The sequence below is a fragment of the Cydia splendana genome, chromosome 18 (assembly GCF_910591565.1).
Source record: "Cydia splendana chromosome 18, ilCydSple1.2, whole genome shotgun sequence".
Classification (NCBI taxonomy): domain Eukaryota; kingdom Metazoa; phylum Arthropoda; class Insecta; order Lepidoptera; family Tortricidae; genus Cydia; species Cydia splendana.
In genome coordinates, this window is record NC_085977.1 from 10,723,873 (window position 1) to 10,738,074 (window position 14,202).

The 14,202-nt window shown below is 36.2% G+C and overlaps 1 protein-coding gene across 1 annotated transcript in view; it reads right to left on the reverse strand.

Moving 5' to 3' along the window:
• The window catches only part of LOC134799701 (uncharacterized), a 76,443-nt gene that overhangs the window by 28,627 nt on the left and 33,614 nt on the right, over positions 1-14,202 (reverse strand). The window contains exons 23-24 of the mRNA XM_063772137.1: positions 13,139-13,161; positions 6,148-6,308 (exon numbers count right to left, since the gene is read on the reverse strand). Coding sequence (XP_063628207.1) covers positions 6,148-6,308; positions 13,139-13,161 — 184 coding nt within the window. The remainder of the gene's footprint in view (positions 1-6,147; positions 6,309-13,138; positions 13,162-14,202) is intronic.

Sequence of the window (14,202 nt, forward strand, 5' to 3'; positions counted from 1 at the left end):
ACTACCATAACGCGTAACGCGGTCGGCCAGAAACTTAAATTCGGACGGAAAAGAAATAGATGGCGTTTTACTAATAGCAAATAATAAAATAATTACATATATTGTTGTAATAAACTTAAGACTACGTAGCCAGTTTTTATTGTTGATTTTTGGAAGATTAGCTAACAGCATAGTTAATTGTAAGTATTATAAGAGTATTGATAATAAGAAAATAACACAAGAAAAGAGAGAAAATTATTTTTGGTAAAATATTAAAATATGATGAAAATAGATTTACTTGGAATTTACGGTCACTAAATGCAAATTACAACCTTATTGATATGGAATTACATTTTAAATATTCATGTAGTATAAATATATCGTATCGCCATATGTGTGTTCTACCGCTTGTACAATGATGGGCGGTGCTTTGAAGAATTGTTTGACATGATGCCAACGGCCGCTTTCGATCACCGTACCGCTCGCCGTCGGTAGGGTGTTCATCCTCACATTATCGCGCACTGTGAGGCCCCTCCCGCGGACGCTCCCTGCCGAGGTTTTCTCCTGGAGCTCCAGTGTGGGTGTGGGGTTTTTCAAGAAAGGTATGTCGGTAACGCGATTGCTACAACCCTGGGGTTGCGGGCGTCCATAGGCTACGGCGAAAGCTTACCATCAGGAGGTCCGTATGCTTATTTGCCACCAACTCATTATTAGTATTATAAACGATATTTTAGACTTCTACATATATACACCGATAGATAGTTAAATACTTTGGTCTATGAGACGATATCCTTCTATTCGCGCCTACATTTTTCAAAGGATCACGCCGAATTTAGCCTACGATTCGATAAGCATATACATATATATACGATAAATGTAATCATATTTCTTACAATCTCATACATATATTAGATTCCAACGGACACTTCTTAGTAACAAAAATAAGTAAATAAAAGAGTAATTAAACCAAATCAACACATCCTGCGCCATTACATAGAATCAATGACAGTTTATAAATGGACGTCTAGAGCTGAGTTAAACAAAAAAGTATGGCAGCAGAATACATTTCTATGATGCTAATAACGCTTACTTATAATGTTCCTCAAAGAAAAACATTCATACCACTAACGACATACTGTTTTAAGCACTAAGTATCAAAATTGCAAACAGAACTGCGATACAGTAAAAACTTTTTTTTCCAAAAACTTTAATTGTAACATGCCCAAATGACTTACGTCAAAAGTGAATAGCGTGTGAATAGCGAACGAATATGGAACGAATAGAGTCGCTATGGATTGTGTTTTCATATTAATTATTACATATTTATTTGATGGTATTGTATGAAATCTAGATGAGCACCAATTTACAATTGACTTTCACCGGCTTTCCCCATTGGAGTCGTTTATTTCTTCTTTAAAATTGATTATTGGTTTTTTTATAAAACGTTATTTGATATCAGGGTATGAATAACACAAAAATAGGTTTAAAGTAACTAAACTAAAACACAAATATTTAAACTATGTAGACTTAAAAATACATTAAAACTAGCAAAAAGCAGAGCTTTGTAAGGGCTCGCGGAGTTTTTCTACCTAAACGTACCGAACCGCGACTTTGATCCAGTCCGAGGCTTGTTCCATGTTCGATCGAGTGGGTACGTAATAAGACCGTTAAAGACGCATCTATAAGTGAGAGCAAGAAAGAAAGAGACCTACTAATAGGACCCCTGTCTGTTACAACTTTTACTTTGTGCATTAAAAACGTGCCCAGTCGACAAATTCAAATTGCCAATATCATCCACACGTAATATACAATTTCATAAGCGCTTATTATCCTACACGATCGCCCAGTACATTTTGCAAGGAAGCCAACTGGCTTTCCTACATTATGTTGGATCAGCGAGCCAATGTCCTTGAATTTATTTATGCGCCCACACCACACAATTGAGCGTAAAAATATCCCGTCTGGACACCTACTGGCAGTAATCATGCTGCTTCGCACATAAACTTACGTATAATTTGCTCTCTTAAGTGCTCATCAAGACGAGTGAGATGACCAAAACATCGTGTGCCTATATTGAAACAAACCTGAGTTCCACTAAATACTGCCAGGGTTCAGCTACAGCTCTATTTTGAGTATCTCCCAACTGCTCAAAAAAACGAGTCGGATGACCAAAACAGCGTTTGCCTATGTTGCACCAAACCTGATTTCCAATAGGTACTGCCAGGGTTTAGCATCAGCTCATCACCTCTATCTTGGGTACTGCTCTCCCATGTCCTTGGGTAATATCCATCAAGACGTGTCGGATGACTAAAACAGCGTGTGCCTATGTTGCACCAAACCTGAGTTCCACTAGGTACAACCAGGGTTCAGAATCCGCTCTATCTTAGGTACTGCTCTCCCAAGTGCTCATCAAGACGTGTTAAGTGACTAAAACAGCGTGTGCCTATGTTGCACCAAACCTGAGTTCCGATAGGTACTGCCAGGGCTCAGCATCGGCTCTATCTTGGGTACTGCTCTCCCAAGTGCTCATTCTGACGAGTCGGATGTCCAAAACAGCGTGTATCTATGTTGCACCAAACCTGAGTTCTACTAGGTACAGCCAGGGTTTAGCATCAGCTCTATCTTGGGTACTGCTCTCCCAAATGCCCATCAAGACGTGTCGAATGACCAAAACAGCGTGTGCCTATGTTGCACCAAACCTGAGTTTCACTAGGTACAGCCAGGGTTCAGCATCAGCTCTATCTTGGGTACTACTCTCCTAAGTGCTCATCAAGACGAGTCGGATGACCAAAACAGCGTGTGCATATGTTGTATTAAACCCGAGCTCCACTAGGTACTGCCAAGATTCAGCATCAGCTATCTTGAGTATTGCTCTACCAAGTGATCATCATGACGTTTGGCGCTTACGCTATTGCGGCGCTATGCGACGTAAGCGCAAGCCGCCATAAGGTACCTTTTGCCGTGGAACGTCACATATCTTTACTATTTCATATCTAGTGAATCTCTAACTCATTTCCCGAATCGCGCCGTTTGGCAGTTCCAAGCAATAGTAACACTAAAACTTTCTCGAACTGAAAATACACGATTTAAGTTTGCTAACACAACATAACTGATCAGTTCATCAGCGTCACAGATCAGAACATACGAGTAAATTGACCTCCGCAGTGAATATACAGCAAGATTTAATGTTCCAGTATTCACAGAAACTTAAATGCTAAATTAGGAATCAAACCGAGCGAAGCGAGATGGGTCAGAATCCAAAATTTTAACCCTTTTTTGTATTCATCGTTGTTAGCACATAGTACATTAGCACGAATTTTAATTCATATTTTTTCTAACAGATGGCGCTATACCCATTACGGCAGAATTTCTAATCTCAAAATCGTAGCGAAATTCCGCTTTTATAATGTTCTGTGAAGTGTCCATGAATTTCTAATAACTGTCGGGACTTACATTTCATGTTTAGAGCCTGATAATATACCACCCATATTTAGCGAGTGTTGGGCCAAACTTGTATGGGAGCGAAACATCATCCTTTGCCGCCCCTTTTCTACTGACAAGATCTGCTTGACCAACTATAGATATGTTTCTTTAAAAAAATAAAAGAATGTTGAATTTAAGTTAAATGAGACAACTTAAGGTTTTAAGGCACTTTCCCTCCAGGGCCTATAAATTTTTTCCACCCAGTATTTATAGTAGACAACCATTTCTTTCGACTCAATAAAGTTTTATTAGAAAAATCGCTGGTAACCCAGGCGACACGTTTTGAGTCATCGCAACATACTGAAAAGCATTTGCCAAAGTAATTAAATGTATGCCAAAACACAGATAAAATTCAAAACACATACACATTCAACACATTTTTTTTGGATAAAAATCTTTCTTGAAGAGTTAAATAAAAATACCGACAAATTATGTTGAAACAATGAATATCAAAACAGATGTCATAAACCAATCATCATTTCTTTAATTGGCAACTTTAAGAAAGGGACAGATGGATTTAAGCCTCTCGCTCGGCACATTTTTCTCATTCCTCCTAGTCAAGCTAAAACAAACTGTATAATGATAGTAACAGAGTACATTGTATTACATATTTCACTTTTTCCATAGTATCCTGTCATTATTCATTATAAATTAGGTATGTGAAATTGTACTGGCGTGCGGCTTTCAAACCTAAGGTCGCGGGTTCGAACCCCGATCCGTGTGAGTTTTTGTAAGTAGGGATCTTTTTTTATTGGTACTTAAATATAATGTGACCTAGAGTCCTAGAAGATACAACAAATAGGTATGAATAAATACTTACGAATAAAACTTTTCATAATATTAAAATAACATAAGTAATTATTTTATTAATACACATATTTCAATAATTTTAATTTATTTGCGTATGAAACAGACAAGATTTATTTTAAAATTTAATTATTTTATTTTACGATTTATTTTTATATTACAATAAGATAAGCAAAAATAATATTTTTATAGATATTTTCGAAAGTAAAATACAAAAAGTTGAGGATGGTTCAGGTTAGAACCAAAGATTGGTCACTCATAGGCGACGCAATTTTCACTGATGCCTAATATCACACAGCCACCAATACATTACAACAACTGTCGAAATTTCCTAACCCGTTGTAATTGTTCAAAGAGTATAGATTTTGACTTACAATTAGCTAAGCAAACACGCATACATGCGTAACGTATAGGCCTGTAAAGATATCACCATCTGTAGTAGACCTCCGATTCCGTTACTACTCAATGGAGCTACGACTCATCGTTTATTGGATATGTAAATTTTACGTAATCCGGAGCGCTGCGCGATTTGACATAGGTTTTGCCTCTTTGAGCCCCGACGGCCATCTAACATTACTGGCATAAAGGATGCACTTATGACTTTGACGCATGACAGAATGAGAAGCCGAATTGCGTAAAATGGGCGTTTTCAGTTGAATTCATAAAATAAAAAACGATGATAAATCCGTCGGTATAATGATAATAAGTAAATATTTTTTGCTATGACAATTAAGACGAGATGAAAACCTTTACTTTAAAGTGGATTATGCTGGATATGGATGTGTTTTCTAGTTGCACTGAGGTAAATAAGGAAAATGAAGAGGTAACTTTGGATTTATTTTCTATCGAGAAAATTTTAAGAATTCGTGTTTCGACTAGCATGAAATCTCTTATCATATAGTCAAGAAACATATATCCGAAAATCACATCTGTTTATTTCCGGGGCTAGCCACTGCCAGCTTTCTAAGATCCTGTTATTTTTCGATGCACCGCCGACCACCGGTGGACGGGCAGCAGCGTCCCTCAAATTCGGTGTACTCGACTGCGATCGCCAACCCGCCTGCCCAGCGTGGCGATTATGGCATTCACCCCCCATAATGGCTCCTCTACACGATGGGTCAACGCCGGCCATGCGTAGAATGAGATAGCAATATCACTTGCTCCCTCTAACGCATAAATGCGTCCCTTGGAGTGGCCGGCGTTGGCTCATCGTGTAGAGGAGCCATAAGGGGGAGGCCTATGTTCAGCAGTGGACGTCTTATGGCTGAGATGATGATGATGATGACAATAAATAAAATAAAACACTTATTCAATACCTACTTTTCTTTAGCATGTTTATTTTTCGTAGGATTACGAAATAATCTAATAACGATGAATACTAAGGTAAACGTACTAGCTGCCCGATTCTAACTTTAAGATACGTCAATTAATAGATCTAGAAACGATATGGATTAGACGTATCAGTGTCAAAAGTGACGTTTTTGTTTGAAGAAACGTCACATTTGACACCGACATGCTAATGCCCAATAGATGACACCTTGCTGTCACCTCTATTGACAATGACTTAAGTTTCAAGATGACATGTCCTGGCACCGCGTCGAGCTCCAGTACGTTTACCTTATGTACCTATCTCTGTTTAGACAATTGGTTTAGCCGTAAAAAAAATATATAATACGTAGTAATTTGCCATTAATTTCTATCACTCTGCCAATCACTCTGTAAGACTGCCAATAGACCGACACTGAAGTGATCACAGTTCGAGTTTCAAATCATCACGAAATTATTAACCAAATTATTATTATTTCAAATTATTATACAACTTTTTCTGAAGGAGCGAACTCACAGCATTAAACAGGCACTTAATAACTTAAAACTTACATTATCAATATTGAAGCCTGCTTGTAAAGTAATGTCCGGGTTACACTGTCCATCCTGGATAATTTGAGCACTAGTACTTAACAGCCCTAAAATACTAAAACCTATTATTAATGTCAACATCATGATATCATTATTGTTCCCGCTCACTAATGACCCCACCACTCAAATGGCGTTATCATCTTAGTTTATCATATTTATAAAGACTTTATCTATCGATATTGGGTATTTAACGTTAATCTTGTGTGCTGTGATTTGTGGATATTAAAAATTAGTTGGATGTCGGCACGTCAATGGTAGCGGAAGATATCGACTATGTTTAGGTATTAGTGGACATCAGTGTTGGCCGTAATGGTTAATTCTAATTAACAATTAATCAATTGCATTAACCATTAATTCTGCAATTAATCAATTGCATTACGCATCAATATAATTAAAATTAGTTAGAATTGAATTTTGAGACGTTTAATTACATTGACTGTCAATCTAATTGCCTATTTAATGGCATTAAAGTTTTCAAAACTTAATTAGAATTACTCTCAATTGCATTAACGTTTAATGGAATTAAATAATTCTTTTCATAAACTAATACTTAATGTTACTTTTGCTTGGAACTATTACAATTATAAATAAAAATAACCATATTAATACAAGCTTCAGTGAATTATCAGATCGTGATACATATTTTAACATGAGACTCAACAAAATGACCCTGAACCCTGGCAGTAGGTACCTAGTGGAACTCCAGTTTGGAGAGCAACATAGACACACGCCGTTTTGGTTGGAAAATTTACTACCCTCCATATACTACTCATATGTTCCCCGCGAAGACAAATGGGAATTCACCCATTATTGGTAATAATGGGTGCATTATTGGAGTATTCCCATTCGTCCCCGATTTGCGTGACCTACGCCATGCATGAAGCTGGGACAAATGGGAATGTTTTATATGAAAGAATATGAACGTCGGAGAACAATAGGGATACACCCGATATAAGTATTCCCATTTGTCCCCGCTCCAATGAGATGGGGAAAAATGGAAAATATTGCTATGCAACGTCTTTTCCTATATGTTTCTCGCGGGGACAAATGGGAATACACTCATTATAGGTGTATTCCTATTTGTCCCTGCCATATGTGAGTTAGAGACAAATGGGAAACGGGGACAAAGGGATTTATATGCAGAGCCTATTCCATCTGGTCCAGGTGGGAACAAATGGGAAAACATCGGAAAATGATGTGTTCCCATTTGTCCCCACCGTATTGGTGTGGAGACAAATTGGAAACGGGGACAAATGGGATTTATATGCAGCGCCTATTACATCTGTTCCAGGTGGGAACAAATGGGAAAACATCGGAAAATGATGTGTTCCCATTTGTCCCCACGTTATTAGTGTGAAGACAAATGGGAAACGGGGACAAATTGATTTATATGCAGCGCCTATTCCATCTGTTCCAGGTGGGAACGAATGGGAAAACATCGGGAAATGATGTATTCCCATTTGTCTCCACACCAATATGGTGGGGACAAATAGGAAAACATCGGAAAATGATGTGTTCCCATTTGTCCCTACCGTATTGGTGTGGAGACAAATGGAAAACGGGGACAAATGGGTTTTATATGCAGCCTATTACATCTGTTCCAGGTGGGAACAAATGGGAAAACATCGGAAAATGATGTATTCCCATTTGTCTCCACACCAATAAGGTGGGGACAAATGAGAAATATTTATATGCAGTCTTTTTCTATATGTTCCCCGCGGGGACAAATGGGAATAAACCCATTATTGGTTATAATGGGTGCATTATTGGTGTATTCCCATTTGTCCCCTATCCACGTGTCCTACGCCATACATGAGAAGGGACAAATGGAAATGTTTTATATGCAGCGCCTATTCCCACCTGTTCCCGGCGGGGAAGAATAAGAATACACCCGTTATTGGTGTGTTCCCATTTGTCCCCGCTCCAATGAAGTGGGGACAAATGGGAAAGATTGTTCGTGGAAGTGTATTTGTCGATTGTTCAACGTCAGCTCTATCTTGGGTACTGCTGTCCCAAGTGCTCATCAAGACGAGTCAGATGACCAAAACAGCGTGTGCCTATGTTGCACCCAACCTGAGTTCCATTAGGTCTGCCAGGGTTCGGCATCAGCTCTATCTTGGTTACTGCTCTTCCAAGTGCTCATCAAGACGAGTCAGGTGACCAAAACAGCATTTGCCTATGTTGCACCAAACCTGAGTTCCACCTTTGATCTTTAGACCTTTGATCCCTTGGACGCCTTTATAAAATTACGATATTTATTCTTGTTAATTGTTAATTATCAATCACATTTTTAATTTTCATTCAAAATTGATTTAATTTTTAATGGTTTGTAAAGCAATAACCATTAATTCTTTTTAATTGTTAGTGGTTCGAAATAAATTAATATTAATGCAAATTGATGTTCAATGCAATTGATAACTAATTTTCCTTCAATGGTTAATGGTTAATGGCAATTAACCTTTTCAATGGTTAATTTTTAATGGTCAATTGCATTAACGTTCGGCCAACACTGGTGGACATAGTATACAATCTTAGAGCATTTAATAACTGGAGTCGCCTTTAAGAGCTTTAAGAGGGGCTGCCGAGAAACTTGCACAAATGTGCATACTTTTGTATGGACTGATATGACTATTTGTACGTTACGTACAAATCATGTAGAAATAGAAATACATTTGACGTCCCCTCCCCCGCAAAAATTGGCTGACTGTTTCGTAAAGAAAATTGGCGATGACATCTCCAGTCACTAAATGCTCTAAGTACCTATACAATAGATAAGCATGCAGTTGAGTATCTGCAAAGTGTTTTCCTAGTTAAGATATTTCTAACAACAAATTGTTATCATGGTCATATACTTAGTACATCCTTTATATAAAGAGCTAGAGTCGATTAATTTTTTATGTACATGTACAACTAAATGTTCTGTTTAGTTACAACTTAAAACTACCAGAATAAAAAAGAGACTTGCTCATCATCTTTAACTTCATCATCCTGATACGAGGAAGCCATTAAAATGCTTCCAAACGCTTGGTGCTTGGTACCTATTATTTTTTGAATTCCTAATTTTTCACCGTAGTTCATTTAATTGCCGGCTTTAATGCATGTCGGGAATTATAGGTTTGTCAAAAGTGTCCCAACACTAAAAATTGGGTAACACGTTACTTCTGGCACGATTATATTATTATAAAACTTACATTTAAAAACTAAAACCACATATTCTACTTAAAGCATAAACTAAAGATAAGATTATAGAAAACACAAAAATTTAGATAGTTATTAATTACTAATAATTAATCATTGCTCCTGTATTTTATCTAGATGTTTAGGTAGATAATGAAGTTATTTAATGCGGATATAGTTTTCTATCCTAATACCTCGACAGGAAGTTATTAATGATAAATAAACTAGCTGCTACCGTTAATTATACATAGGTATTTATAATAGGCTACTGTAGAAGCAGATTTCAATCAGTATCAGTAATATCTTTTCAAAAGTATTTAACGACTTAATCAAAAACATGTTTTTGAAACTTTATAGTTCTTTTTAAAGACCTATAGAATGATATGTGATGAAATAGTAGATTGTACAACAAGGGCATAAAGTGACCTATCTCTACCCCAATTTTTTGGTCTGAGTGAAGCGAAGACCAAAATAGTAGACGAGGGTAAAAATGGACATTTATGCCCTTGTTGTACACTCTGCTTTTCACTTCGATTGCGAGGAAAATAAAAAACATTTTCACGGCAATTTACACCACGAAATTGTCCTAAAGTCAAAGAACATAATACATAACCAATTCCCGCCAACTAACTTTTTAATTTTTTTTTTAATTTTCAACATGTGATCAGAGTTTCAGACGCTTGGTTTTCTGCCAAGTCAAACATTTCGGAGCATTTTTGAACGATAATCGACTCCTATTTTATGTGATTTACTAAATTTAATGACAGAAAATACGGATTTCTAATAAATTGTAGCAAAAATAAAATAATATAACAAGTTTTGTCATCTACACAATTTTATTGCTCAGTAAAATTGTGCAATATGTTTTAACTGTTTGGCTGTTGAGACCGATTACCTTAGTCTTAGAAGAAAATTTTACTCTTATGCTCTACAGCATAAAATGCGATTTTATGTCGTCTACGCACGACATAAAGGTGCACTTTTTGAGCATGAGAAGTGAAAAATTTATTTTCACTCTTAGTTACATGACTGTATGGAGTGAGCCTCCACCCCTCTAAAAATATATATATTTTTAATTTTAACTTCAATACTAAGTAGCGGCTCACAAAATACAGCCATGTTCCAATTTTAATTAAATATAAGTAGCATATAGCTTTCTAGTAAAATTGCTGTGACATACGGACAGACTGAGGAACAGACGGACATGACTAAACTATAAGGGTTCCGTTTCCTAATCTAAGAGGTAGCCGTAGCCTTATAAACGGGTCTATATTAATTCGCATAACGTAATACTCCTAATTCAAATTGGCATAACGTATTTTACGCATAATTTCTAAATCGCATAACATTATTCCGCATAACTGAGTACGCATAATGTTAATGCGCATAACGTAAATTGTCATAATGATGACTTGGGATAAATATAATAAGCATAAAGTTACTTTGCATAATTATTAAATAGTATAAATATAAAAGTCAAATTAATAAAAATGTAGACAGAGCGGCTCGAATTAAGGTTCAGTAGGTTCAGAGAACGAAGTTTTAAGTTAATGTAGCGCTTTTTTAGATCACAAATATCACAATGCGATTGACAAAAATTTAATTAGCAATCTTGCGGCCTTTCTCTAGGGACTTCAGCGATTCGAATCCTGAGTTTTTGACTTAAGCTCGTTAAAAAAATCACTAAAATAGGCCTAAAATGCACTTTAAAAAAATTTGTAAAAAAAAATCAAAATATGAAAATTATTTCTAAAACCTAAAAAAGCCTCAAATTATTAAAAAAAAAGAAGAACACGAACTTACTACGCCTTAATAATGTTTTACAGCAAAAATATTATTATTTGTTTCAAAAGCTTTGCTTTGTTTCGCTCGATCCTGCCTCAGCCTTGTGAACCTGACCTAACCGAGTACGCATAATGTTAATGCGCATAACGTAAATTGTCATAATGATGACTTGGGATAAATATAATAAGCATAAAGTTACTTTGCATAATTATTAATTGGTATAAATATAAAAGTCAAATTAATAAAAATGTAGACAGAGCGGCTCGAATTAAGGTTCAGTAGGTTCAGAGAACGAAGTTTTAAGTTAATGTAGCGCTTTTTAGATCACAAATATCACAATGCGATTGACAAAAATTTAATTAGCAATCTTGCGGCCTTTCTCTAGGGACTTCAGCGATTCGAATCCTGAGTTTTTGACTTAAGCTCGTTAAAAAAAATCACTAAAATAGGCCTAAAATGCACTTTAAAAAAATTTGTAAAAAAAAATCAAAATATGAAAATTATTTCTAAAACCTTAAAAAGCCTCAAATTATTAAAAAAAAGAAGAACACGAACTTACTACGCCTTAATAATGTTTTACAGCAAAAATATTATTATTTGTTTCAAAAGCTTTGCTTCGTTTCGCTTGATCCTGCCTCAGCCTTGTGAACCTGACCTAACCGAGTTGGTTTTGCCTTGATCCATCGAATTCTCTTGCTTTATTAAATTATGCTAATTCATTTTGTGCCAAATAAAGTTTTAGTTAATAATGTTATGTATATTTAAATTTCGCGGATTCATTATTATGCGCAATAAGTGGTATGCTTTTTTAATATTATGCCTGTTCAAGGTTATGCACAATTATATTATGCCAAAACTGTTATGCGAATTCATATTATGACAATTAATGTCAGTCGTATTAAGGGGCACCCCTTATAAACCAGTCTTAGAGGCCCTACAGCTAATGGGTTATTCTAAATAGGGAATTCAATGAACGAATAAGCCGTTTTAATATAGAGCCTTTATATGTATCTTAAATGATTTACAGTTTAAGGTGCTCTTAACCTGGTCTTTCTTCAGGATTTCCCCGATCTGATCAGAGAAGGTCCGCCGAGGTCTAATGTCAGGATCGTAGCAAGTAGATTTATCCGTGGGCTCTGCCTACCCCTACGGGAAAAATAGGGAATTCAATGAACGAATAAGCCATTTTAATATAGAGTCTTTATATCTTAAATGATTTACAGTTTAGAGTGCTCTTGACCTGGCCTTTCTTCAGGATTTCCCCGATCTGATCAGAGAAAGTCCGCCGAGGTCTATGAAAGTGAAGGAAGCGAAAGAGGTATGTCAGGATCGTAACAAGTAGAATTATCCGTCGTCTCTGCCTACCCCTGCGGGAAATAGGCGTGATTATATGTATGTATGATTTTTTAAAGTTTAAAAAATTACATGTTTTAAAATGTCTCTAAATTTCGGTGTGCCTCTTGGCATAGGTCTCTGTTTCATGCTACTCTCTTCCAGTTTGGACCTAATAGGTACAGTCAATTTGATGTCATCCTCCCATCTTGTGTGATTTCTTTTGTTGCTTCTCTTCGCACCTCTTGAGTACCTTGGGTATTCAGATTGAAATAACAGGTTATGAATTTGATCTGGGTTTGTTATGGCTATAATTTGTCAGTGCCATTTTTACAATCTGAATACGCCTCGTGCTCCATTTTCCTTGAGAAAAAAAAATTAAAGGATTCTAATTAACAAAATATTCTGTGCTGCGGTTGAGAATCCGCCGCATAGTGTGCATTGCAATATCTATAGTTCGTTTTTTTTAGCATTAGAAATAAGGTAAACAATCTTGATGTGTCTTTTAATGGAAAAACACATTTTAAAAATAAGTTGCGGCAAATATGTAACAATTATGAATCTAATACGATCTTTTATATTCTTTTGCTTTCATAAGTAATAGTTACTGATTTTTAAAAAGTGTTTTTCAATTAAAAGACATGTCAAGATCGCTTACCTTCTTTCAAGTTCTTTCTAATGCTAAAAAAATAAAAAATAAATTATGGGATAAATTTTTCATCTTTGAACCTCGAATTTGAACTGTGGATGGTTTTTAAAATCTAATTTACAGAAACTTGATAGGCACATTGACACATTTATTTTAATAAGCATCTGTGTCAGTTTTTATCATAATCGGCAGATAAATAAAATTAATTATATTTGAACTATTATGATAATAGTCACATGCATTACCATGCGCGGTAAATCCCAGGAGTTTTATATATTTATTGAAATATTTTATCTTATTGATAAATATGCTTACATTCCGATAAAGAGCCCATCAACGTGCACACTAGCACCACAGCGAAATAATCGTAATTATTTAAATTTAACGAAAGATATATTGAATAAGGGGACCGCTACGTACTGTATTGTGTATTTAAGTACCTTTTGAATACATCAAATTAGTTTTTATGTTGCTGGTTTCGTCGATCTAGGAACTCAAAACAAAAACGGCCGTTTTAACTTTGGACGCATAGATTATAGATGCACGTTGATGGGCTCTTAAAGCAAATACTAAGACTCCGTTTTAAAACTTGAAACTTTTTAGTATAACGACTGAGTTCTTCAAAAAGGAACTCTAACCTCCAGGTCTAATGTTGAGTCGAGATGTTTTACACATTCACTGCCAGCGCCGCTAAGCGGGTTTTCTAACTCTAAGACGCTTTTCGCTACATACGGAAAAATCCTGTTATCGGCTGCGCTCGTAGCTAGAGGGGAGATGTATTTACTGGAATAGGTTTTTGGAACAGGTTTTGCCATGTAGAGGAGGTAGGGGACCATTTGGCAGTCGCGAGGCTCGGGCACCCCCTTGTAATAAGTCCTGATTTACAAGGGGGTGCCTGAGCCTTCAGACTGCCCAATTATCCCGTACCTCCCCTACGCGTAAGTAAACACCCACACTGTGAGACAGACAGGAACAACTTTGAATAGGAAAATGAGGATAGTAAAATACTTTTTTTAGAAGAGTTCCTTGGAAGGAACCCAAAAAACGTTGGTGATGGTTACTAAAATAAAATA